This window comes from Nannobrachium achirus (genome assembly GCF_963921795.1).
Source record: "Nannobrachium achirus genome assembly, chromosome: 21".
In the NCBI taxonomy this organism is placed as follows: domain Eukaryota; kingdom Metazoa; phylum Chordata; class Actinopteri; order Myctophiformes; family Myctophidae; genus Nannobrachium; species Nannobrachium achirus.
Genome location: NC_137828.1, coordinates 42,649,684 through 42,677,366, shown reverse-complemented (window position 1 = coordinate 42,677,366; position 27,683 = coordinate 42,649,684). Strand labels below are relative to the sequence as shown.

The following is a 27,683-nucleotide window of genomic DNA, read 5'->3' as shown; positions in this document are numbered from 1 at the left end:
GGCAGGCCGGTGAGGGCTGTGCTCACTGTTGCCAGGTTAGGCAGGTTTTGCGAAAGGGATAAGCAACCAGGTCTGACAAGAAGTAGCCTCGGAAACCCAGACTTTTAGACAAGAAGCAACATAAAACCAAACTGTGGGTCACGGACACATTTTTACGAGTCACGACTCGAGTAAAGATCCAATTTTCTTTTCCTACATAAAGAAACATCATGTTTCATGTATATATTTCAAAAGATGTTCCCCTCTCCGGGCTCTCCTCCATTTTTTTCCTTTTCTTTAGACCATTTAAGATTTTTTTAAATCAAATTTAGAACAAACAAATCTAAGAAATTCCATGAATCAAAAATAGTGAAAATAGCCGGTGAGCTTGTAGATCGGCTATTTTCACTTATTTGGGTTCCGGGCAAACGTCTGGTTTCTTTTTTGGGTCACAAGCTAAAAGGTTTGGGAACCAGTGACATAAATAGTTTGACAATTCTGTGTCAAACTATATTTAAATATTAAATGTATAATGTGCCTGCCTGGCAGGTTGGCACAAAATGTTTTCAGGTGGGGATACGCAGACGATATCATAAAATGTCATATTTATTTGAGAGGTCCTTGACATGAAAATGTTTCAGAACCACTGGTTGAAACAACATTTAGGAAACAAGCTCAAATAAGCACCTACACTTTGGAAACAAGCGCCTCAAAAAACGCAACCCACACAACTTTCAATTACTACAATGACTACAGAAAAATAAGCCAAAATTGGCTTATAATAAGCATACATGGCAACACTGGCTGTGTTGGGGGCTGGGCTCCGGCTAACAGCGCTCCCACTTTGGAAAGGACACACGCGACACGTTAGCGCCACCTAGCGTTTTACCACAGGAGCAGCAAGAGACTTGTCTGAAAAAGTTCCATGAATCCATGATGACTGAAGTCCACTAAACTGACCAGGTCGTTCTGGTTATCTAATATCTAGATATGTATTCCAAATCACAGAAGCAGCAACACATTTATTTTCTTTTTAGTGTGATAGAAACCTTTTTTTCCCGCTCCAATACCAGACTTTGTGTATGAGTATGACCATGTGTGTATTTCCATGGTATCACATTTTACAAAGCAGACCTATTACAAATATTCAAAAGAAAACGAACCCACCAGGTGAGGTAGTCATTTTGACCCACCTAAAATGTCCGTTTGCACATGCACTGTACTGGACCAACTCCTAGCTAAAGAGAATCGTAGCATCCTCAATTCCGCCACCTCCGGGTCCAACTCCGCCTCCTGTCTTTTGTCGTATGACATAATTATGACACGAGTCATGACCCCAATTTCAGCTAGTCTAAATGTCATAATACTGAAATCTGTGATTCTACAATGTCCTATTGCATTTCCTTTAGTAGTCCCCAAGAAATAAAAAATGTTTTACGGAAAGTGGGTCAAAATGACCTCACCTGTTTTTTTCTCTCCCTCTTCTTTTTCACATTTAATCATTTAAAATGACTATAACTTGTTTTAGACAGACAAGATTCTTCTTGAGTTAGATATTGTTGGTCTGGTCTGACATGCCTAATGACTCGGCCACAATCTATTAACCCAATATGTATCAGCAGACAGCAGTATGCAACTAGTAGTAGGCAACTAGTAGTAGGCCTACATCGTCTCTGTAGCCAGGCAGTTACAATGTGAGATTATGCTTTGTTTCCATTTCATAGTGTTTAAGGCAGGGGTAGCCTACTTTTAAGACAAGGCCATTTGATGAGGACTAGCTGATCGTTGGTGATGCCATGAATCATGTTAGGGATGGCCCTGGGATGATATGAAAATTTCACAATTGTAATAAATAAATGCGATTACAGCAATATCATTGCGATCCCTATTCTGGGGGAATGTTTGCCTTAAGTAGCCGCTCTACAAGCTCACAACGTAGAGCTGCTAATTTTTGGCAAAATCGATGTTATAATAAGGGCATACAAAATGTGCTCTTTACAGGTCCATTTAATCAAGTATAAAGGGTTTATGTGGGACTGAATTTGCGGCTCAACAAAAGCAAATTCTAAAACAATGCGATTTTTGTGAGTTTTTTCTTTTTTTTTCATTACGATAAAAACTATTAGCGTCCCATCCCTAATCACGTTACAGGTTTCACAAACTCACCAGTGAATAGGTAAACACCCAGCTGAAATGTACGCAGTTGCACAGCCCAAAACATAAAGATTACAAATAAAATATTACAGTCAACAAAATGTTTTATTGAGTACAAGTTTTAACTGAATGATCAACACTTTCCTATGTGTCGCAATCAAAACAAACAGGTTCAGAAAAACTTTACTGAACATCTTCATTAGGATTCTTCTTCATCCACCAATCACAACTGTCCCTGTACAATTTCTCATCGCCTTTTGTGGACAATGAGAACCAATAATAATGTAGAAAAAACATCTTTACGTTTCCTGACAAAAGGGCAGAAAACACATGGGCAAACATGGGAAAGCTAATCATATTTGATTATAAAAAAATGTTTAACAAAAAGAAAAAATGGGGGGAGTTCACATGTGAGAAGACAATCTGATGCGCAACAGTTTTAGACAAATCCCTCGACAGAGACATTTAATTAACAAAAAAACAAAAACAAAGGAAATATAATTACAGGTTAAAAAAGACCGTATCTCCAGTTGCCATTGACAGTGATGTGTGGGTTTAGACAACCGGTACGCAACGAGTTCTGGCAGACCGTTTCAGACAGTTTATGCAGAGAGGTCACTGCTATTGAAACGGTCTTGGTCGTACACCTCTGCGACAACCTTGCGACCACCAAACCAGCGGTCGTTTAGTGCCTGGATGGCCTTGTTCATTTCGGAGGCCATGGAGAACTCCACAAAGATCTTGACGATGATGTCTGCGTCCTCCTCCTCCCCTTGCTTCTCCTGGTAAATGATCACTCTGTTGACCGCGCCGAATTTGCCGCACTCCTCTGTGACCTCACCCTCCAGTTCGTCGTCAATGTCCTCAGGTCCCACCATGTTCCGGAGCACCATCACCGTGGACTGCATGGCGGAGGGGGAAAAAACAAGAACTGAGGGAGCACCAACTTTCATCATATTCCCATTTGAGAGTTAACAAGACTGTTCTACATAAAAATTCTGTGCCAAGTTAATTTCTATTTATTCCAAGCATAGACTTCCATTTAAATATCACTCTTTGGGCAGTGCATTTCAGATGCAGGTCCAAAACCACATAAAAAGCTGCATCCACACCATCCATCACCAGCTAATTCTGCCACTGTTGCCATTAAGAAATGGGCGTGTCCGAGGTATGAGCGATACCCTCGTTAGCACCCTCTGCTCAAAGCTAGCAGATGTGCACTGCAAGAGAGCTCATATGCAGGGAGAAGTACAGACAGACACTCGATACTCGTCTCTGGCAGCTTGTTTGTAAACCGCCTATACATTTAGGTGAGAAATATGGCATTCAATTAATCAATATTGATCAATTTCACACCTACAACTGCTAGTGTAAAATGTGTTATCAATATTTGGTACTTCCACAAAGTAATATATTTCTATCCATCTTAGTGGTGTCTTGAGTGTGTGAGCCTTGTACGCGCCTATATCAGAGCAGACAGCACAGCACGCTTCAGGGTTGCCTGTCTCGCCACAAAGCGACAGCAGCGAAGTGAAACTCTTCTCAACTTTGCCACTCCACCTCCTGCTATAGTGCCGGTCGCTCTAGTATATAGACAATGAATTGAACCTAACCGGTTGCCAGTGAAATGCTGCTACTGGTGTAGATTCAACATTAACGGACCTTATATCGTGATCACAACTCACCTCTGATTTTCTAAGCAGCTTCTGCATGACCATGTGTCTGGCACTGCTGCCAGAGATGCTCATGTGCTCTTGGTCGCTCAACATCTCCTGTCCCGTCCCGTCCTGCTGACTCTCCTCCTTCTCCTCTTTCTTCTCCTGTTGGGCTTGGGCAGCAGCAGCCATGATGGCCTGGTTAGACAGGGCCGGCGGCGATGACAGGACAGGGTTCACAAGCCCCACCTGGGGAAGCACTGGCATCGGCGGCCGCACTGGAGTCACACCTGACGGAGGAGGCAGAGATTCGCAGTGATGGCAGAAGTATTCAATGTAGACTAGAAATACTTAAGTAAAAGTCTGGTATTCTAAATTTACTTGAGTAAAAGTATTGGTGTCGAAATGTACTTAAAGTACCAAAAGTAAAAGTAATTGTGCAGAATGTCTCATTTCAGTTGTCATTTATATGTATAAAAAAAATCTTGAAATTTTGAAAATAGCAGAGTTTAAGTAAAAGTATTGAAGATTGGAAATAGTCCAGTAAAATTGCCTTGAAATTGTACTCGAGTACATGTACTTAGTTACTTTACACCACTGAGCACAAGGTGGTGCACAACACAGCCAGACACATATTAGACTTATTGTCTAATGGAGTGACTGCAGGTGAATTCCTAACATCAGTGACGATTAGACAATCAGATTTATGTGTGTTAATTTTGTATGCCATGTTGATGAATTGAATACATAGGACCACAATGGAAACAAGTCCCCAGGACTTTTTTGTGTCATCCTTTAAGCCTTAATGTCTTACTATACACAGTACGGGTCCGCATCAGTGTGCCGACGGGCTGGTATTCCGACACTAAAACTAACCCTAACCCCCTAACCCTAAACGTAACCTCAGTAACTGTACCTCAGTAACTAACCTGCCGACGCTAGTCGGAACAGCGGCCCGTCGGGATAGTGAGCTGACCCCACACAGTACCACCTGCCGTTTACATTTCTTACCAATAAAGTATTAAAACAAATCAAAAAATATAGCTCTTTTTCAAGTACCCAAAGTCGCTTTACATAAAAGAAAAGGGAAGGAACCAAACTTAATTACTGATTAACCTTGATTACTGCAGCTTACTACTCACTCAGCTACTCATTCCCGCCTTTGTTACACACCTGTGATAACTCCGGGCGCCTGGGCAGCCATGACGGCCTGAGGTATACCCATTTGCTGACCAAGAAGCTGGGGCGCTGTTAACGCCCCAAGGACTGATGCCCCGGCAACAGCCTCCTTGAGAGAGGGGGGGCCGGAGACATTAGGCAAGGGAAACACACAGAACACAGCACAAGGCAGCACAGTCAACGATCACACGACGTGACACACGGTAAGCTAAACCACACTTGTCCTCACCTCCCCAACAGACTCAAGCTTATAACAAGATGTAAGAAGTTTGCTATCAAACACATTCGTCTCTATAAGCAAGCGGCAAGTACAGTACAGGAGGAAAAAACAAACGACAAAAGAACAAAAGTTCAGAATCACATGCTACACAATGCCGTATTTACCTTTCAACAACATGAGGTGATCCTAACTATAGTGAATGTGTTTGTAGTGGCTAAAGAGTTATGACTCAGAGGATGAAGAGGTATGATGACTCAGGATAAATTAGCTTACACACCTTATCAGTGAATTGGGTGGCTTTGTATCCTTTTGTTTAAATGACTATAAAATGTGCCATTTTAGCGTACAAAGGAAATGGCACGAATAACAGATACTGTCATCAGTTTATAACTTATTGTAACACATGTAGAAGCATGTTCTTCTATTCTGCGGGCAGAAAAAGTCAGATTTGTACTCAGTCATCTGTTGTGTTTCAGAATATAATGGCTGAGCATTAAAATTGGGAAAGGACAAGTTAATGTTTCATCATTATATATCATATATAATCTTCATAATTTCACCTGTGCTATTATTGGTTATCAGATAAGGTTAAGTCTAGCTAAATCTGAATTATATTTACCTGGAAGGCCATTAAATCCCTTTGGAAGGGATTCATACTTGCCTGGGCCGTTATCTTAGCGGTAGCTGCCGCTGCGGCTACAGCTGCTGCGGGTGGCAGACCACCAGGGGTGGTGGGGGTCATCATGGGCATGGGTGGCGTCACGGCTTTGCCCACCCGCAGGTACTGACCCCCCAGGTCAAAGAGGTTCATAGACGACACAGCGTCCAGCGAAGACTGTGGCTTCTCATACTCTGCCGGGGGGTGGATAAAAGGTGCAATTTAGTAGCAGTGTTCATTTCGTATGACAAATAAAGTTAGATTACCTTTTTTCACTGATGAAAACTGAATAAAAACAAAATAAAAACGAACCTATGGAAATTTTAAGTATATTGACAAAGACAAGTCACTTTAAGTTTGGTTGCGCTCTGAAAATAGCATTATCTAGCTTGTAGATGTGCCATTTTCAAGATGCCGCCTAAATACATTTGTCGACAAAATTAAATCTAGAATTAGTCAACTAAAATCTTAGATTTAGTCAACTAAAAACGTAAACATTTCAAATGACAAAAATAGGACCAATACTAAATGAAATTTTATTCAATAGACAAAATTTGCTGTCAAAATTAAACTGTTTAGTAGCTGCGCAACAGGCGCGGGACAACAGCTTGAGGGCCTTCCCAGGTAGCTCACCGATGAAGCCAAAGCTCCTGTGGCGTCCTGTGGTTGGGTCCCTGGCCAACGTGCACGACTTGATCCGTCCGAAGGCCTCAAATACGCTCTTGATATCCTCATCCGAGAGGTCGGGGTGCACAGATGCTACGTAGATCCGATTGAAGGCGCGTGCCTCCTCTGCCAGCTGGTCAATGATGGGTTGCGCCTGACCGATGTTACTTGGCCGCCCCACCTACAGCACAGATCATACCAGCACATGGCTACTGAATAGGGGGGGTCACGTGGAGCCGGCTACTGAATAGGGGGTGTCATGGAGCCACAACCGTCAATCGCATTAACCGCAAACCTCAACTCTGGAAAGGCAACCAGGGGCCACTCAGAGCTAAATAACCCACCAAAGATCATTAAGCTAATTAAGAAGGGACTCTCCTCCTCGACTTTGTCGCCAACTTTTCCACCAGCCCTGCTTAGCTGCATCTCTACTAGACCATCCAGCTGAGGTCCGAATCTTGTTTGGAACACCTCCTGTGATCTAACGATAATCCCCAGCCTGTAGACCAGCCCTGTTACAGCCAGAACGCCATCACTAGGTTATGGTATTAATGGTGGGGTTGGTTTACAGGCTAATTATCAAACTACTTGGCTAAATAAATCTATAATCAACAGTTAAATTAAGTGTAATAGAGATATTATAAGATACAAAAAAAATCTAATAGAATAGAATAAACCAATCACATTGAAACACTGGGCCAATCATCACTTCACGCATTCCAACCTAAATTCTATACTGAAACTCAATTCAACTCCAGTCTCTGTCAATCCAAAACACCTCTTCAGGATGCCTACAGATGTGCAGCTAAGATTGAGTGGCAACACTAAACATTAAGCTGATCTCTGAAATAATACTGTAATTCCTGGTATGCCTCTCATAATTACACTAAAATGAATTGTTAGCTTGTAATTGCATTGTAATAGAGCTACACGCCTTTTCATAGTGGAAACCATCAACCCTTTCCGTACGAATATTACCACTTAATGAAATTACAATGCAACTACAAAAATGCACTGAACATAAAATAAATAACTCAAACTAAGTTGTGCATTTTGAGAACACCATCATTACACTAGGAACTACAGCCTTATTAGCAACCACAAGATCAACTTTTGTGTACAGCGTGACCACACTGACTGAGCTAGTTGGAAGTAACACCGACCAAGGGAACGCCAACGATCGTCTCACACATTACTTGCTATCGCTCCTCCCACGCGTGCCCTAAAATCCTGAGCCAAACAAAGGGCCCTGTTTGAGCTACCCTACGTCAGGCGAACGTATGGGGTGTGACGGGATCTGTGCTGCAGGTGGGGCGGCCAAGCAACACCAACCAGGCGCAGCCCATCATCAGCACATCGTGGACAGAAAAGAGCAGCGTCACGCATCGAAGGGCAGTCCTACTGGAACGGGGTCACTAAGACAATGTGGTGACATCATGGAAAGCGAGAGAGAACAGCACAAAAAAAACACAACACGAGGCAAATACACTCGCACACACACACACACGCACACGCACGCACCTGGAAAGCAACGGACACCATACACAAAAGCAAAACAAAAAAAGCAAAAGGAGGGAGAGAGATGAGAGCGTATTTAGATACTTTAAAGACATTCAAACGATTAAAATTTTGTCAAACATAATTACACATTGTAAATAATTAACAAGCAGTGAGATGATTAAAACGACTCGGGATCCTAAAATAAAACAAAAGAAAAAGACGGTTAAACGACTAGAGGGCGCTGGTTGTCCTGGTTTGTGCATAGATGGATCCCTACAGTGCATGACCAGGCCACTCACCTTAATGTTTCGCCCACCCAGCATGACGGAATTCATCTGCTCCAGAGCCAGCTGTGCTGCCTCTGGGATGTCATACTCCACAAAGGCAAAGCCCTGGATAAGAGAGATTGCATTAAGATACCTATGGACGTCCGTGGGAAAGGGAGCTCTACCTTCAATTCTCAACCACTGTTCCAAGCCTAAACTATAGCTGAGGGGGGACATTTTTACATTCATGATCTAATTGCAGCCAATCCCAAGTTTGGAGTGTTTTGACCAAAAATAGTCCATCTATAAGCTTACAACGCATAACAACATAAGAGCTGCTATTTTTGAAATTCTCACCTATAATGACATGCCCTAGGGATGCCAGGTTCAAACTAAAGTAGTTAAAAATCAGGACACCGGCACCGCATAATTAGATAGAAATAAGCAGCTAAGATGACAATTTAACCCTTGATACATTTTCATAAATAGCCAGTATAGAAGCTTCTATTGAAATGTGGTGCGCTGTAGATTGTTTTACTTTTAAACATGTTCACCCAATACTGTATGACATGCCCAAAATAGGGATGTCAGGTTGAAAATCTCCTGCATAAATACAGATACCCATGTCGTCAAAAAAGTCAATAACAGCTATAAGTGCTGTCCTCCTACACCTATACGGCAGATAGTGGACTGCAGTGATGGGAGGAACACGAACCTTGTGCTTCATTGTAACAGAGTCCCAAGACATGTCAATGCTCTTGATGGGACCAAAGGGAGCAAAGGCCTGTCTTATAGTATCCTCGCCCAGCTCGTAGTATATGGAGCCCACATACACACGGCACATGATGGCTAGAGCACGCTGTCGCTGAGCCGCCACCTGCCAATCAAGGAGAACAACGCATTTTAAGCATTAGAGTGTTGCAGCAAAGAGATAAACTCTCACACACACAAATCTAAATATGTATGAGTAAATACTGATCTTTTACAATAACATATTTGATATGTCCATCTGTGGGATTATTATGGGTTTTAAGAAGACCATTCCCTAAGACTTTTGTAATAGGGTACAGTAAAAACAAAAAAGGACAATAACTTTGCTGTGTATAACCTAGAGATAATATATCTGTAAGTATCAGTAAGTATCACTTGTTTACATACCAGGTGCTAATCTATCAAGCAAAATTACATTAACTATGCAATATAAGAATTAAGGAAATACACTTGAGGTGATTGACATGCATAGCTCTCACTGGCTTCTGTTAACTGACCTGTAGTCCAGAGATGCAAGTAACGTAACAAAAGCAATCGTGGGGTTCAAAACGAGTCGGTGGTGAAATGGTCTAAGGGGAAGCATGTTTTTACCTGGCTTGATTCTACCACCAACTGGTACACTAGTAGCCTAATGTAGGACATAATAATGGGAGGATGACTCTGCAAACTTGTCAGAACTTAACTGAGATGGCCCAAAAGATCCCCGTTCCAGCAGTTCTCTCAATGTTTGGTTCATTAAAAGGGACTTCTATCCCTCTTTATTCCCATGCCAAAACATTAACTTTGAATTTTGACGATGCATAATTTTGAGGGAAACATGGCATTTCCCCATATTAATAGTTGACTATTGAAGAACCAAACAATGCATCATCTTCAAAAGTATTTGAATCCATATTCATTTGGGAAGGTGCACAGGGAAAAAAGGTTTAATAATCTATTGACCGATTGTAAAGGTGAGAGTGGATCTCCAAAGCCCATTGTCACTGCTGCCATCTGAAAGACAGTAAAGATGAAGAAAGTGCTGAAAAGTAGGTTAGGAATCGCTTTTTCATTGCTTTGAATACAAGTGTTTAAACGCTATGGCTATCTAACAGACCATCCCTCTACATAACACACAGTTAGAGGAGTTTTTCCCATGTACACAGAAACCATTACAAATTAAATTAATATGCAAAACTCCTATTTTAAAGAACTGCAAAGCATTTAACATGTTCAAAGTCTTTGTGGTGTTCTCCTCCACCTGTAAGGAAAAAGCAAGGGCATATGGTCTACACACTTAGAAGTAAACTTTTGTCATTCAAACTATTTACAGGACAAGTGCACAGCAGAAAGAAATTAAGTTTCAACTGGCTCACGAATGTAATCAATAAATAAATTAAATAAATACTATTAAGAAATGTATAAAATAAATAAGTTGTAATATGTTAATTAACAATAAATAGGAAATAAGTTAGGTGGGGTCTAGAATTAAAGTAACTAATGTTAAGTGGTATCTGAGCCACGGAAAGATAAAAAGGCAATAGGTTTGTTGAGGATGTATCCAATTGTGGATATCTCACCTGCAGGTTGGTAAGCTGCTGCTGTTGATGTGCAATTGTCTGCTTCACCAAGACACTCTTAATGCTTTGCTCCATCGCATACTTCTTTGCCTGAAAAGAACAAGGTACATTTTAGAACATAACGTGAGTCGCCTGCATTAAAACGTCCCTTTTCATGCAAAGTCCGTAATATTTGGAGCGTATGTTTTTCATTCAAAAACTGTAGCACAGTACTTTGTGGACTGCACAAATTTGCATTTCGCTTCTTGTACCTGTATGAGCAAGTGACAAATAAAACATTATTGATTCTGATATGTTAATATGACTAGTGTGGAAGGGATGAGGTTAGTTTGTGTACTGTACCCTCTGAAGTGCCTCCTGCTGCTCCGGGGTGAGAGGCGGCAGGCCAAGCTTGGAGCCTGTGCCCTGTCCATTCTCCATCGTCAGGACTTCACCTCCCTGAAGATCAGACGTTAAGCATTAACACAAAAACAAATGTGTAAACCCCCCTTCTTCCCCCAAAACAACAATACATTATCAGTGGCCAAAAATACAAAACAGAAATAAAATTCCCCTGCATTGAATGACTTGACGTGATTTGAAACATTCATGTCAGATACACCCACAAACGCATATAAACCCAGGGTAGCGGGACCACACGAGTTCCTTACCTAAACAACCCGCTAATCACTGGGTCCACCAGACTGAGGCAGGAAACCCCCCAAGGGGAAGCAGACTGATGGGGGGAAGCTTTAACAATTCAACAAATTCTACGATGGGAGAGAAAATGCCTTCAGACTGATGGTCAAACAACAGCCAGCGTGTAATATTATTTAACTTTAGTACTTGGTTCATGTATCGTGTTTTGTGGCCAAACCATTTCACAGTGTAGCATTTACATTAAGTTCATCTTTTCTAAATTTGCCTTTGTTACATTGTTATAAACAAAGCAAATGTTTCCTACCACCCGTGTAAATAAACATTTAAATTCTATATAGAGTGCAAAGGGATAACATGAAGTGTTGAGTGCACACCTGGATGTAAAATATGCTATTTTGCGTTTTTGTATTTTTCTTATAAACACAATTGGGAAATGTTTTTAAATAATAAAGAACACATGATTCTAACAGGCTTGAACATGCTACAATTAAGTTATATTTCTACAATTGCTACAAAACCTGTATATCCCGTCATTTGGGGCATAAGCAAGAAGTTGACGTATACATTTAGGTCTAATAATGAATCGTGCATATCGACATCATGTATACTTTACATTTAAGACTTATTATGATTATATTTTCCATCGAGGAGCCCACTCTTTTTGCATCAGGGAAAAGGACGATAGACTTGGACCGTGGTTTCAATACACCAAATCACTTCGCCAAAAAATAGCCAATCCAAAGAGAATGGTAGAGTGGAAAAAAGGATATCCTCAAGTACATCATTTACAGATCGATCCGCATTTCAAATTATAGAGGGTTTAAACTTTAAGTGGTCCCAAATAAAAGGTGAATTGATCCCAGTGTATGACGGAGGACAAATTCCAGATACATTTAAATAGGCTACGATTATTGTGTGTGTGTCTGTTTTTATGTTTTAATCACAATAACCGACCCCTAGCCGCCCGGGGCCTAGAGACTGAGCCAGACCAGCAACTAGCTAGCCTTTCGTTTTGAATGTAATGAAACGTTGTCGTGACTCGTGATGGCAAAAACCACGCAGGAATAGCTAACGTTTTGTGGAGGCCTTTTAGCAAGGTTGGTTGCGTAATGTTAATACGCCCACATGACCCCAACTAAAAATAAATAACAAGACATACAATTTCTCCCAACTAAAGCTCAATATATAAACATATATATGTTTTGCATCCCACGAATAATTTCGAGATGCTCCATATCATCGCAGTCGGGCCTGTTAGCATGTAATGTAGCTAAGGCGTTAGCCTATTGAGTGTTCAGCATCAATATGCCGCCAGAAATCGCTCGTTCTTTCCCCGAAAATATAACTCAATTAACAAGGATTTACAGGATCTCTTCACACACACAAGCACACAAACAGTCAACGTCACGCATTGCGTGCACAATAAATTCACAAATATACAAGTTAAATAGCAATTTTTAGCTATGGATTTACCGCAGTGTCCGTAACCGCCATGAAGCTGAAGCACACCGTCTTCCAAACGCAGGGTGGTGTAAAGCTAGAGTGACGACAAGTCGACAACACCGTTCACTCCAATGGACCAGCGCCCTCTATTGGTGGAGAGTCGCGCCAAGTCCGTTCACGGAAGTTTACAGAATGCATTGGAGTCGAGGGAAAAGTGACATTCCGAGTTAGGCTAGGGCTCCACCAAAATGACGGCGTCGTGCCGGCGTCGGACGCCGTCAAAAAATGAACCGGGGCGAATTTGAGCGTCCGACGCGGACGTTGACGTCGGCAGTGGAGCACCCTTCATTGATTAAAACGGGAGCGTTCCCAGCGTTGACGTTGACGCGACGCTCGACGCGCTCGGTGGAGCCGGGGGGTTATGTGAGCCACGTGACGACGTTGAGCTCCATGCAATGGATATTTCACATCTTATCTATTTCCCGAGCAAAGCCCGGAATCCTAAATGTATGAGAATGAGTAAAATAAAATTACAAAAGTATTTTTGTTAAAATGTAGGCTACTTAAAGTAACAAAAGTAGAAAGTAGGCTACTCATTTTGCAGAATGTCAATCGATCCCATTTCATGTTTTCAAATGTATAAAAATCTATTGAAAATAGCAGATCTACAAGCTCACAATGCGTCAACGCATTAAAATAAAAAAGGTAAAAGTAGCCTACAATATGCCTCTGAGATGTAGTGGAGTAAAAGTAAAAGAAAGGATATTGGAAATACTCCAGTAAAGTACAAATACCTCAAAATTGTACTTAAAGGGATATTCCACTTTCAAAAAAGCTTTTGGTCATTTTATCGTCTAATCAGGCTTTTATGAACACCCTGAACAGTTTTTAATTTGCTTGATTCAATATTTAGATACTTGATGTAAATGTTATCAGGCCCTCCAGGCCCAGGGCCTCTCCCCACACACACCCATTGTAACTTCAAACTCCATTTTAACCATGATAGATTCATTAAAAACACCCATTATTTTTTTGGGTGACTCATAATACACTCCTAATACGTGAGCAGACCGTGTTTTTTCGATAACTTTTTTCATTTATTTTTAATAATTCATTTTTGTATTTAATTTTTTCCATTTTCCCAAATAATTATTACAAATAACTGAAAAATGTTATCGAAAAAACACAGCCTGCTCACGTACTTGGAGGGTATTATGAGTCACCTGAAAAAATAATGGGTGTTTTTATTGAATCTATCATAGTTAAAATGGAGTTTGAAGTTACAATGTGTGTGTATGGGAGCGGCCCTGGTGGAGGAAGGCCTAATAACATTTACATCAAATATCTAAATATTGAATCAAGCAAATTAAAAACTGTTCGGGGTGTTCATAAAAGCCTGATTAGATGATAAAATTACCAAAAGTTTTTTTGAAAGTGAAGTATCCCTTTAAGTAGGCTTCATTACTTGAGTAAATGTATTTACTTTACACCACTGCAATAATTTTCACATTAATTTCTGGATCAAGGAGACTGTTCAAAAAAAATCACACTCGTGTGAACTGAGCGGTGGAGGCTGTGTGTGTGTGTGTGTGTGTGTGTGTGTGTGTGTGTGTGTGTGTGTGTGTGTGTGTGTGTGCGTGCGTGCGTGTGTGTGTGTGTGAATGTGAGCAACAGCGCCCCTCCCTTAACATGTGTGGTCAGAAAAGGTTACTGAAGGCTACAGACACGCATACCCACACACACGGCCACGTATAGGAGCGTTGTGACCACCGCTCAAAAAAAGAAAATAAACTCACATTCAAGTCCTTGTACCTGTGGCACTGGCAGTTGAACTGTACTGTCATAAAATAAACTACCTTCTATGCAAACTTCTAATAAATTCTTCAATCAATCAATCAGGTAAAATTGTACATTATTCACATTTCATTTTAAGACTTAAAGATCCTATTATGAAACTACATAGGCTTAGGCCTAGGGTATGGTATTCTAATTTGATGCATTTATTGACTAAATGACTAAAAATCTGTTTTCCGGGAACTGAACGTTTACACTAGTGACGTCATGATCAAGCGTTTTGTAGGTCCGTGGCGTTGTAACAACTCTCTCTTTACACCACTCTGCTTTGCTCCAACGCTCTTCATTTCTCCCTTTCAAGGGCCCTCATGGCAACACTCGCGAGACGTTTCAACGGCTGCATTGTGCCTATTGGCCGAATGCTATCAACACATCGCGATAACACAACTCACGATCTGGAATGTTCTTCAGCTGTGTGTGTGTGTGTGTGTGTGTGTGTGTGTGTGTGTGTGTGTGTGTGTGTGTGTGTGTGTGTGTGCGTGCGCGTGCGCGTGCGCGTGCGCGTGTGTGTGTGTGTGTGTGTGGGGGGGGGGGATAATGAATCAGAAGCATTTGCAGGCATAGTCAGCAAACTCAGCATGTCACATAATGATTTATTGTCATGTCTTTAATAGCAGTAGCTACAATATTCAACAGAGGGTTAAGTAGAACACATCCAAAGCCAATGTTTCATTCAACAGATTCACTGGCCCAAAAAGAAAATAGAGATTGTTGACGACACAAAATAAGACTTGATATGGATGTATTTTAGTCTTTGCACAGTCAAAAACATTCATTTTCTTTGCTCAGGTCCCATATGGAACTGACAATGACAAAGGCAATATTGCAAAAGTAAAAATTGTAATGATTTTCAAACTATTAAGACATGCAGCTTTTTACTCGTACAAATCACTGCTTTTGCATTCAAACTTTTACTCAAATTTAAACCCTTTATCCACAAACAAATATGTACACCACGCCTATGGCAGGGAGAATTAAGGACTCCCCCTTTAAGAGACAGGCTGATAGAAGGCTTGACAGAGTATATTATTGAGTAATACAGCAATGGCTAATGGCTATACAGGAGTGGCAACTGCAACTTTACAGACCTCAAAGAAGATGTGTTGTTAAGAGATTCTGATGAATACACTTATACAGTACACTGCTTAAGCTTCATTTCATGACAACTAAATCACCATTAGTTTGTACTCGCCAGTGTCAATCCGTTAAGGAAAAATCTACCCAAATAGGCCTAGCAAAAGTCTTCATGTATCAAAGTTCAAAATCAACAGACAAGAAAACCTACTAAAGCTCAGAAATAATTCAAAATGGTTACCAATATATTAATTACATTTTAATGTTGTAGAGTGCAAACTTAAATTGATCTCTCATTCGACAAATTCAAATTTTCTAATTGGGCCCTGCTCCTCCATTTGGAATGATGTGCCACTGTGGAGTCTGAATACATTCAATACATTTGTATCAAAGATTAGTTTTTATTTATTTTAAACTTCTAAAGTTAACATAATTGGAAACAGCTAAATATTTAAGAACAATAATACCTTTTCTGATCACACAGGCAACTAAATGACCAAGAAAAAATAAATCTTTAATACATTTTGGGTTGATTTTCCCTTTAAGACACCCACAGACATGTATAGAACATCAAACATTTCATCAAATTCAATTTGCTTTCACAGTCTTTAGAAGGCATTGATATAGGGTTAAAAATAGGTTTGTCAATAATATGAGAAGTAACAATATGGTCATTTTCACTATTACGTTTAATATATCACATTGTAACTACCTCTTCACATTTTATGTAATCTTTCCTCCCATTTACACAAGAGTCTTGTTAGTTCACAGACATATTATGGTGGCTTCCAAATATAGATCATTGTGATGAGCTGTGTTTCTGTAAATTGTTTGCAATGCAATACATCCCCTGATAAAATCCAAATATCATAATGGTAACAAGCTTTTGTGTTATCCTTTTTAGCATTATTGTATAACTGTACCTCTGTATCTTTTGCAAACTGTTAATAAAGTATTCAATCAATCAATCAATATAAAGTTAAATATACAGTAGCTGCAGATCATAATAGATACTTTATTTTACTCAAAGTAAAAAAGACAGATTTATACTTTGTTGCAGAACGGTGTTGTAAAGCAAAGAATAACTGATGTTCAGAATAATGCTAGCTTGAAAATGGGTTATGAGTGAGACAGTCATGTAACACAGTGGTTCTCAACCTTTTCAGGCCGCAATCCCCAAAATAATCATATTTTAACTGGGGACATGACTGTGCAACAAAGTATAAATGAGCCATTTACTATGAATCACCAAGGTTCTCTACAATGCTTTTTCTTTTTTATTGGGTGTTTTGTCCCATGTAGGTTGCCATCCCAGGCACTTTTACAAGTCTTTGGCTTTCAGAACACTTTCACAGGGAAACCCCTTAAGAGCACTACAGGCAGAAGACAGGCATCATCTCATTGCTCAATGTATGCAACTGTGTGAGAAGTAGCCTTTGACCAAAGTGTGCTACAGTCCGTTATGCTGCAGGATATTATGAGAATGAAAACAAAAAAAACAGGTTGATGTTCCTCTGGCTCAGTGGTGTGATATGGATTTTAGAAGTGCTGCCCCTCTAAATTCGTGACGTGCGCGTGCTTGGAAGTGAGGCGGCGAGGCACTCGCGCGTGCAGCTAAATAAGTCTGGGCTCGCCGAGCCTAACCGAGCCCACGGCATCTCACCCCTGCTCTGGCTCACAGTTAAGTAGAAATAAATAAGTGGACCGAATGTGTGTTGGTTTGTGTGTTTAGCATTACCAGTGCATGTTGGATGGATTCTTAAAAAGAAAGCATTTCCAGTTTATTAGGGCTAATATACAATAATTCATTTTTGAAGATTTAGAAATTCTTATACCTGTTGACATTTTAACATCAAATTGAAGTGCATGTAGAAATGCATGTGTAATAAAAATGACCCTTTCAGCTAAAACATAGCTGTTGTATATGTAATCTGAATGAAAAAAGAAACTGTGAATAGTGGCATTATCATGGACCAAATTCATCAAGACAGCTTAAGAGGCGTGATAGCCCTTTTTTAGGCAGGGGAGGTGGGTTGTCAACACCCCACTGCATAGTGGGGATAGCTGAACAACACAGCCATGATGCCTGCAGTTCAACCAGAGGTGCCTCTGGGTCTTCTCTCAGTCTGTTGGCCTTTACCTCCACCTATAGGATGATTTAGTGACAATCAAGGCCAAGCATCCTTCTACATCTGTCCCCCTTTATTCCCCCACATCAGGGCCCGCTCCAGCTGCTCCAGGCTGCTGCTCCCCTTTCTCTTGCTCTGTTGTGAGTGGTCAATGGGCGCTGGGCGGGCCCGCTCTCTCTCTCTGTGGGCCAGCTTCTGTAGTGTCTGACCCCTCCCTCATTGTGTGGTCCCAGAGGCTAGCGCTCTGACCCGGTGTTTGCACATGGCATCTTCCAGGAACCCAGCCAGTTTCTCAAAGTCCTCCTAGATAGGAGCAGGGGTGTCACAAAGGGGTGGAAAAGTGGGACTGAGTTACTAGGGCCCAAGGTGGAGGGGCCTTAATTATTTTATACATTAGCTATTGAAAAATAGCAGATATACAAGCTCACAGTGTGGCACCAAGTGCCATGCTGCGAGCTTGTAGATCTGCTATTTTTGAAAAGTCATGAAAATGTGTGCAAATCTTTGAATGTATGTATTTTTTAAGCGAACATTTTTGAAGCTCAAATTCTGCTTCTGGGGGGTCCCTGGAGCAAAATATTTTGAGATGGGGGTCCATGGCCAAATACATATAACTTTGGGGGTCCTTCACATGAAAAGGTTTGAGCACCACTGACATAGAAGGATTTGAAATATTCAAAGACTTGCACAAATGTTCACGATTTTTCAAAAATTACAGATCTACAAGCTTGCAGCGCGGCACTCTGTCAACTCTAGCCAAAGCTAAAATCTAAAATGACACATAGTTTTCCGGGTTTGAATGGGTTAAGCCCCATTTACTTAACCGTACATTGATTGACATTTTTGCTTTTAAACACATGAAAGGGTTTAGGGGTGCTCAATTTTATTGTCATGAAATTTGATAATCCAAAATAAACAAGAGTACTTGTGAAATGATAAAACAATCTGTTGGTATGTACCTCAGTTATAAAGGCGTAGTGAACCAGTTCACTGGCAAGGTCTTTAGAGCTGTCAGCTGAAAGTTACAGAATAACTACTTCAGTTATGGGAAGCAGAATATATTGAAAATGAACGAAGAGAATGTATTTTTAAAATGTTGTTATCTAGAGAGTACCGAAGTCCTGACGTCACTCGCTCATCCCCTGGATCACAGAAGTTTTTCTCAATGGAAAATAAATATAATTGCGACCGTAGGTTGCAAGTTCACTATGAAAACCGGCACATCTCGTCCGCGTATCTCTGTAGGTCACGCCTGACACTGTGGTTCCCACAGTGATGTCACATCACTGTGACATCACTGGTGATATCACAGGTGACATAACCTATGTAAAAGTCCATATATGGTTATTCCCAAGAATCCCTTTTATGCCCATATATGAAGATCCCTGATGTCATCGATATACATCACTTCATATGGGAATGGCCATATATGGAGGAAGACATAACTGTGTGGCTGGTTCAGACAGGGATCTCCATGTACAGTATGGGCATAAAAGGGATGTACCATATAAAGTACATGGATCTCCATATATGGGTACCAGGGGTCTCCATATGGGTAACTGGTCCGATATACATCACTGGCCAGATGGCCAAGAATTAGCGCTCATGTCGCCCTGAGGCGTCTTACTAGTAAATATCATCTTAGAATCGTCTCATATAAGCTGACCCAGGTAGGATGCATAGATGATGTCAGACTTTGGTGCTCTATAATGTTACGTGGCTGTCAACTGACTTGGAAGGATGTCACAGCTAAGTTGTCGATGGAGTTTGTCATCCATCTTCAGAAACAGAGACAGCTAGGTGGGAGAAACACACAATATGTTTTGTTATTTTATGTTTATGTAAGGATGTGTTTTATCACCATATCCTGAGTGTGGAACTCACATGAGTTTTGGTCCCATCTTCATTTGATTCCAAGTTACAGTGCATCTGAACAACCTGCAGGTTCAAAGTGATATTAAGAACAGACACAGAGGTGTAATTTCAAGGAAAAAAAGACATAATTAATTTGAAAAATTACAGAAATAGCAGATAGATAGATAGATTTATTGGTAGTCCAAATCAGCCAGATACGTATTGGAACGTATTCTTTTTGTGAAAAAAGGATAATTATTATTGTATGATTCGTATCGCAGCATCGCAAACGACATCCCAAACGATCACGGCCGTTGAACCAAAACCGGAAATGCGCGTTACAACACATTACAACATCAAATCGACATCTCCGCTTCTGTAGGTCGTATTTTCATTCTGTAAAAAGTTATTAAGGAGTGTGCATAGAGAGCATGCAAACGCTTCTAAGAACGTGCACTGATCGCACACGTGGAGCGCACACACGGAGCACCCCGCGGGAACGATGTTTTCGCAAACTTTCGCTAGCCCAAGTTAATGGGGAGATTAACCCTCTTGCGTCCGCATATTAGAATCACTGAGGCCTCTTCAGTGTAACGATAGACATGTAGTTGGCACTCTCTGGTGGTGTAGTAAAATCAATGCAGTCAAATCATTGTAAATATATTCCTGAAATATTAGAAATTCCCTGGCAGAATAAGCGCACAGCCATTTCTGGGGTGGCTGGGAATGTGTAAAACGTTTGAAAATCTTTTACAGTTAATGACTGTATAGTTGCAGAGAAGATGTCGTACAGTATCTAGATAGGACAGGCGTGGATTGAGAGGCAAAGTAGAAACAAAAACACGGACACTCTGTATGGTTGAGAGGTGCAGGGCTCACCAAGACTCACAATAAAGGGGGACACACACCGGCTGCGGACGGCACGCGTCAAAACAGCCGCTCCCATTATTTACAATGAACATACCCACACTGGCGGCATCAGACGCACGCAAGCGCCCGCCGCTCTGATACACCACTGTTCTATTTTCCAGGCATTGCAGTGGAAGAAAGTCTGCACGCTGTCTGCAGCCGGTGTGTGCTCCCCTTCAGAAAATAATGACCAGAACTCCGAAGTGCTTCTGGTAAGCCTTCCTCAGCGTGTGTACAGTATCTGACACACGCTGGGGAAGGGCAGGCTTGACGCCGAAAAACGTCCGCGAATGCTTGCCCGTGCCTTTATGAATAAAAATTAGGACTTCTACAAGCTTGTAGATAGTCTATCTCCCAGTGCACGACACAAGCGCGCAACTAAGAAACCATTTTGGTGACAGTCCAACTCTGAACCTAACCTCTGGAGGAGTGGACATGCACTCAAAAACATTCCCCAACACTTTCTCTCAGAGAGACTGACCTTCCTGGTCTCAGTTTCTTGGGGCTCAGGCGTGGGGGACTTCACCATCTCAACGTGCTCCTGAGACAGGGACAGGGCCCGGAGGACGTGTTGCCGGGTGGAGGCGAAATTCATCAAGGGGTAAATCCCGTTCCTGAGGAGGATGAGATTGCAACTCTGTCAAGAGTGGTGTGTCATATATAAATATACCAGTTCCTAGGGTCTGTCCTCTTTAAAAAAAAAATACTGCACACTGTTTTATTATTGTAATATGTATAACATTAATGTAGTTTTGTGATGTCTGTTGTGTTTGTAATGTAAGTTGTGTTGTTTGTCTTGCCTGCAATGTGATCGATGTCATTAAGATTAAGAAACGTAAAATGTGTCACATATTCTGTTTCTGCGTACAGCCATCCTGCATTCGCAAGACAACATTGGTAACACTTTACTTAAGGCAGTTTTTAACCGCATAGATTAGGCCATGATTTGCAGTATAAGAGCGTCTGCTGCCAACAGGGAGCCATCGGGAGCTTGTTGGCAAGAGACGCTTGCCGCCGATAGGGCTGTCGGAACCCGTTGATGAAAAACTGAACCTGCTCAGTCTTTTGCCGTCTTTTGCAAGGAGTTGGTAGAATTGAGGTGGCTAGATACTCCTGTAGAGTGGACCTTTAGTTTGCTACTGCTGCAGAACCAAGCCTAAACAAGCTAGAGGGATTTTCCTGTCACACATTTTAACTAAATACCATATTCTCAATCTCAGCTCTTAATTCCTATACCAATCGACTCCAAAGCACAGCTAGTAATAGTGCTGTGTTGTTTCGTTGAGAGAAAATACCGCAGGGAAAAGAAAACTCTCCGGTTGCCAGATTCTGTGAGCGAAACAAGCGGCCAGGTCTATGAAAACAAGCCCAAAAGAAGCGACCAGTTTCACCTATTGAGCTCTATTACATTAGCTATTTTCAAAAAAAATGATGAAAGCAAGGCCAAATAAGCAACTACACTTCAGAAACAAGCCCAAACAAAAGCAACCCGCAACTAGCAACATTATAGGAAAACTAGATCAAAGTTTATAATGAGCAAACCTGGCAACACTGCCATACCGGCGTTCATGTTATTTCATGCGATCTCAGTGCTCATGCGCACGACTGCGTACAGTAACGGTTGGCTGACAAAAATGTGCTTGGTCTTTTGCAGTTCTTTGCAGTCTCTGTACAGTCAGAAGGAGTCTCCTGTAGTCTGTTTGGTGAAAAGCCACCTTTATAAGGTTGGGTCTATAATGCAATATAATCGCTTTTATAATGCATTATAATGAGCTTATAAGGCATTACCTCATAATCTCCTGGTAGAGTTAATAAATAACTAAACGCACTTACTTGACGTCCTCGAGGAACTTGTCAAGATCCAGGGCCGACACATGAGAATATCTGTAGGATAATGGAGAGAATCCATGAGGCGTGTATTTGACACATTATAGATTAAATTATACACAGTAATTGAACATTCACGGGGCAGTCAAACATGAAAATGTGTTAACATTTATTTTTTTACTTAAGCTGGGCTCCTGGCCTGTCAACGTGCTTGATCTCTGCCATGACAGCGTTGTAGTCAAAGGACTTGGTCAACTCCTCAACACAGTTCTCAGGAAGCAGGTCTGGAGAGGGAGAACGCATGTCAAAATTCAGAAGCCATATACACACAACACCACTTCGGTCAATTTGTCAGAGACAAATGCAATATGATCATTTTAGAACAGGGAGTGCCCCAGGCCGATATTAAATATCGCGTTTGCGGCTAAAGTTGCGGTTATTACAAGCACAGCATCCAGCTTCTCTCCAGGAAAAGGATTGAATTACACACCTTCTAATATGCATAATACAAACTGCACAGTATAATGGATATTTAAGCAAACTGACCCCAGAGCGTCTGGCGAGTCTCAAATATTATTCTTGTCTCTCTTTACCTGTGAATATCCTGTGCTTAATGCCTAGTACTCTCTAAGTCTGTCATCTATTAGCTACAAGCTTATCCTTGGAAACAATATGGACTTAACTTTGGACTTAATACATTGTGTGTGTGTGTGTGTGTGTGTGTGTGTGTGTGTGTGTGTGTGTGTGTGTGTGTGTGTGTGTGTGTGTGTGGGGGGGGGGGGGGGGGGGGGGGGGGGTAGTTAAAAACGTATTTAAGGTTGGATGAAGATAGTGCCAACTGCCAACACATAGTTTCTATCCAAAGAGAATGGCAACTGATGTGGTTAAATCATCACTGTGTGGAGACAAACCAGGAGGAAATTAGCCGTTGCATCATACATTATTCATAACTCTTATTGCGACCGTAAGGGAGCAGTTAATATCAAAACCTCCGCCTCATGTCAGTCAGTCAATCAGTCCCCAATATTTAGCCCATATCTGGGAATGCCCATAATATGGACATATTGTGTCAGTCTCATGTGGTCTCAGCGCGACTTCTAGCCCTTAGGGCGTCTTACTAGTTCTCTTACATATGTGCAGTATCAAGATGAATTGACACCTGCATAATACACTATTAATGGTTATCCAGAGCATCTGGGGACTCATAAATGTAATTCTCTACTTTTACCTGTACCTGTACCTGTGTGTGTGTGTGTGTGTGTGTGTGTGTGTGTGTGTGTGTGTGTGTGTGTGTGTGTGTGTGTGTGTGTGTGTGTGTGTGTGTGTGTGTGTGTGTGTGTGTGTGTGTGCGTGCGCGCGCACGATTAAAAGACGTGACTATTGTTAGCCGACCGACTCAGTTGGAACTCGTTTCTAGGTCACTGGTCTTATCCCACTATGTCGGCCAACTGCCGACATAGTTTCTATCCAAAGAGCATTTTGCCAAACCAATATGAAAATGTTGATCGTTGGTTAAGTGGCCATGACAACTGAGGTGTGTGGTTAAATCATGCACTCTGCGGAGACGAACCAGAATGAAACTACCCTCTGCATCATACATTATGTTTTCATAACCGCACAGCTTATCATTGATTATCTCTGACATAATATGTTCTGTAGCATACTGTCAAGGGCTGTTAACCTATTTAGACCAGAGGCTGGTTCTACAAAATCGAAAACCTCATATATCCAAAACTGTTACTTTTCAGAATTCAAATTCATAAAATAGCAGTAGCCTACTGCACATATTGTTGCTGTCTGGCATCTTCATATTTATTACTAACATAAAAACCAGAATGAAATTAGCCTCTGGCATTATACATTATTTTTTCATAACCACACAGCTTATCATTAATTATCTCTGACATATGTGCAGTAGCATACTGTCAAGGGCTATCAATTAAGACACAAGCTGACGAGTTGACAGCATTATTGCACACTGGGAGGTGAGAACGAAACAGTGGGCTGCTAGCCAGTTCGTTAATAGCACATTTCTATTTAGTTTCAGTCATAGTCTTCTGAATAAAATTCCATTACGTTTTTGTCATATTTTAGTCATCTGAAATGTTTTTGTGTTAGTCTAGTTTTAGTTGACTAAATATCATACGATTTTAGTCGTAAATCTAGTTAATTTAGTTTTATATATTTTAGCAGGCCGTGATGGCGTCTTAATGCCTGTCTTCTACTTAGCTGCATGCCAAAAGTAGCAGATCTACCAGATCAAAACACATCACACTGTGACACGTTGTGAGCTTGCAGATCAGCTATTTTGGAACATGACACCTGCGTGCAAAATGACATGTCTCAGTTCTACTGGATCTCTTCTCCACTAGTCCCTCCCTATACATTTTAGTCTAGTTTATTTGTTGACAAAATTGTCAATGTATTTAATCTTAGTTTTAGTCATCATAGCTTAGTTTTTATGTAGTTTTCGTCAGTGAAAAAAAAGGTAGTCGACAGACATTTTTCTTCACGGTTTTGGTCGACAAAATCCCCACTGCTGCAAGCAGCTTAAACTTACCCTGGTTGTTAATTAAACAGTGGGTTGCTAATCTATGGCCAGTGATAAAGAAGATAGTAAACTATGAGATACCCATAACAAGGGTTCTACTGTACTTTGGAAACTTGAAACAGGATAATACACAAAGAGAAGATATGTAAGTTAAAGTATTATTGGCAGCTAGTAAAAAAATATATATTACGAGGCTATTACAAAGCAGATCCTCCAATTTGAGGAGGAGATATTTGTAATGGAGAAACCAACTTATAACTAGATATTGTAAGAGACTCCATTCCTCGATGGGGGAAATGGACTGAATATAGAACCCAACAAGACGACACCACTAACAATGATGGATATATAATGCTTGATAATGTTATACATCAGGGTATCAACGTTTTTAGGCCAAGGACCCCTTAACTGAGAGGGAGATAAAGCAGGGACCCCCTCTACATATTGTATAAATGCGTTATGCAGATCTTCATGGACTTCATCTGTCATCAGTCTATGTTGGATTCGTGTTAATGTTTTTTCAGAAATTTTGCCACTTCAACCGTCGATACGTAGTAAACGTGACCTTTCACTCTGTACTTGGCCTGCTCTTTTTTACCTTATTTATAGTAGTTTACAAGCTTGTAGATCTGCTATTTTTGGCTAAAGTTCTCCTCAGAATAGGGAGGCGAGGTTAAAAGGTTTTTAATTGAAAAGAATTATCCTATCACACAAGGATTTGGTGGCCCCCCTGTAGTAACTCTGAGGACCCCCTAGGGGTCCCGGACCCCCTGTTGAAGAACCCCGTTATCCATGAACCCCTGCACTGTGAATTGAAACTGTGAATGAAAAAAAATTATTAAAAACAGAGTGCTGCTAGCAGCTTAAACTTACACTGGTTGTTAATGAAACAGTGGGCAGCTAACAGCTTCAGAGAGTGCACTTCAAACAGCACACGGTGGAACAGAAGGTCATGGGCGGTAGGACGCTGCTTGGCATCTTGGCGTACGCACGACTGCGTGAACTCCTGCAGGACACAAGGACTCAGGTTTAAGCAATTTAATGTATTCCGTCACACGCCAGTGTACGATTTTCAACTACAGTCATGGCCTGGTTAGTTGAGAACACACAGTCGCAACTCACAAGTAAATTCAACTCTGAAAGCGAAATGTGTTTTTTTTTTTTTTTTTTTAAGCTGCACTAGTATGTAACTTTCTTCTTTAACCCCTACTTTGAACCCGGTTTCCTGCGCAATACAACCACCCCCAATTGAATAAGTTAAATTGTATTAACATACTGTATAGTGTACTCTACCATACAGATTGGACAAAATTACATTTCATTAATTAACAAAAATAAAGTTGTATAGTGCCGCCCCAAATATTGCTGTGTGTTTCCGCATTTTGGCTCCTGAGTGCTTAGTTAATAACACAACGAAAGGCCTTCCTGCAGAATAATTAAGCCTGTGTTTTCAGGCTGTCCTGTAGACTATATATAGACTCACTCTCATGATAGGATCGTCCAGGGACTGTCCTATTTTGGCGATAGCCTCCTTGGACACAGGAGTCTCTCCGTTAGCCTGGATCTCTAATACCGCCATCTAGTTGGACACAAATAAAAGTAAACAAAAATATTTTGTTAATGTTTTTTTTATGACCATATCCATTTTGTCACTGGCACAGATAAACAGTATACAAATAAAAACATGCACACCCAATCACTCATATACCCACCCACACACACACACACACACACACACACACACACACACACACACAGACACACACACACACACACACACACACACACACACACACACACACACACACACACACAAAAGAATGATAAGAATAGGTACAAAGCGTTATTCTCACCTCTAGAGCACAGATCCCGAAGGAGAAGATGTCAATGGCATAATCATCATCAGCGACTAGTGACACAAACACAGAGATTAAATCCATTTGTTGTTGATTATGTTTTGGATTACATCCATGTGTTGTTGAGTATGTTTTAGGTTAGATTAAAGTACATCCATGTCTTGTTGAGAATGTGCAGCATGTGTCTCCACATACTGCAGAATGCAGATAAAGAACAATTAGGACAGATGTGATTCATATCAAGCTACATTAACAAATTCACTCCCGCCTGTCTGGGTGAATTATTTCTCGACTCTTTCAGGTTAAACATATGAGTGGGTTGTACATGGAACAGTTATTACAGGCACTTCTTTGTTTTGATAAAGATCCTGTGCTGATTTTAATCCAGACAAGAAGTGCCATTAATAACCGTTGTGGGAGCCTCCCACTCATACTGTATGTTCATATGGGCTGTGTAAGTAGTCTGCATCCGATTAAAGGCTAAGAACAAGGTCCTCTTTTCCTACTCAGTTAGGTTAAATGTTTTAAACACATTTCACACATTTTGTATTCCTTTTTGTCTAGACCTTTTCCTGCGTGTTTTGCAGGGTAAAATAGTACTAAGCCGCACCTGAATATAAGCCGCACCAGCTAAATTTGGAACGAAAAACTAATGTGTACATATACAGGCTGTACATATAAGCAGCAGGTGTCCTTCCTGCTAGAGCGCCCCTGGTGGCCGTTATCTGTAAAAGTCTAGATTAGGCGCATCGTTGTGTAGGCCGCAGGGTTCAAAACATGGTAAAAAAAGTTGCGGCTCATAGTCCGGCAATTACGTAATAGTCCTGGATATTGCAGGGCGCCATCCAATGAACAATTGGATGGCGTATAAAGTATAAAAAGCTAATTGTACCAAAAAGATAATTAGGATTATGCTGCTTCGACAGTATAATTTATTGAT

General features: G+C 41.0%; 2 protein-coding genes across 4 annotated transcripts in view; both read right to left on the bottom strand.

The window, feature by feature from the left end:
* Positions 1–2,219: 2,219 nt before the first annotated feature.
* LOC308307006 (poly(U)-binding-splicing factor PUF60-like) lies at positions 2,220–12,968 on the bottom strand. 3 transcript variants are annotated; one of them, XM_080752086.1, is made up of 12 exons: positions 12,720–12,967; positions 11,258–11,356; positions 10,950–11,045; positions 10,608–10,697; positions 9,991–10,041; positions 8,993–9,154; positions 8,311–8,403; positions 6,479–6,692; positions 5,807–6,039; positions 4,962–5,076; positions 3,819–4,078; positions 2,220–3,035 (listed from the first exon to the last, which is right to left on the bottom strand). In XM_080752086.1, the coding sequence occupies exons 3-12, from the start codon at positions 11,025–11,027 to the stop codon at positions 2,736–2,738; spliced, it is 1,596 nt and encodes a 531-aa protein (XP_080608212.1). In that variant the 5' UTR covers positions 11,028–11,045; positions 11,258–11,356; positions 12,720–12,967; the 3' UTR covers positions 2,220–2,735. The 3 variants fall into 3 exon arrangements, with proteins under 3 accessions (XP_080608212.1, XP_080608213.1, XP_080608211.1); XM_080752087.1 differs by lacking the exon at positions 11,258–11,356 and having other exon boundaries at positions 5,849–6,039; positions 12,720–12,968; XM_080752085.1 differs by lacking the exon at positions 11,258–11,356.
* Positions 12,969–15,152: 2,184 nt separating this feature from the next.
* The window catches only part of LOC308307126 (nuclear receptor-binding protein 2-like), a 92,509-nt gene continuing 79,978 nt past the window's right edge, over positions 15,153–27,683 (bottom strand). Inside the window, exons 9-18 of the mRNA XM_080752277.1 lie at positions 26,741–26,796; positions 26,371–26,466; positions 25,761–25,893; positions 22,518–22,620; positions 22,343–22,393; positions 20,991–21,123; positions 19,631–19,684; positions 19,479–19,542; positions 18,706–18,761; positions 15,153–18,049 (exon numbers count right to left, since the gene is read on the bottom strand). Of these exons, the coding sequence (XP_080608403.1) occupies positions 17,963–18,049; positions 18,706–18,761; positions 19,479–19,542; positions 19,631–19,684; positions 20,991–21,123; positions 22,343–22,393; positions 22,518–22,620; positions 25,761–25,893; positions 26,371–26,466; positions 26,741–26,796 (833 nt within the window). The 3' untranslated portion in view covers positions 15,153–17,962. The remainder of the gene's footprint in view (positions 18,050–18,705; positions 18,762–19,478; positions 19,543–19,630; positions 19,685–20,990; positions 21,124–22,342; positions 22,394–22,517; positions 22,621–25,760; positions 25,894–26,370; positions 26,467–26,740; positions 26,797–27,683) is intronic.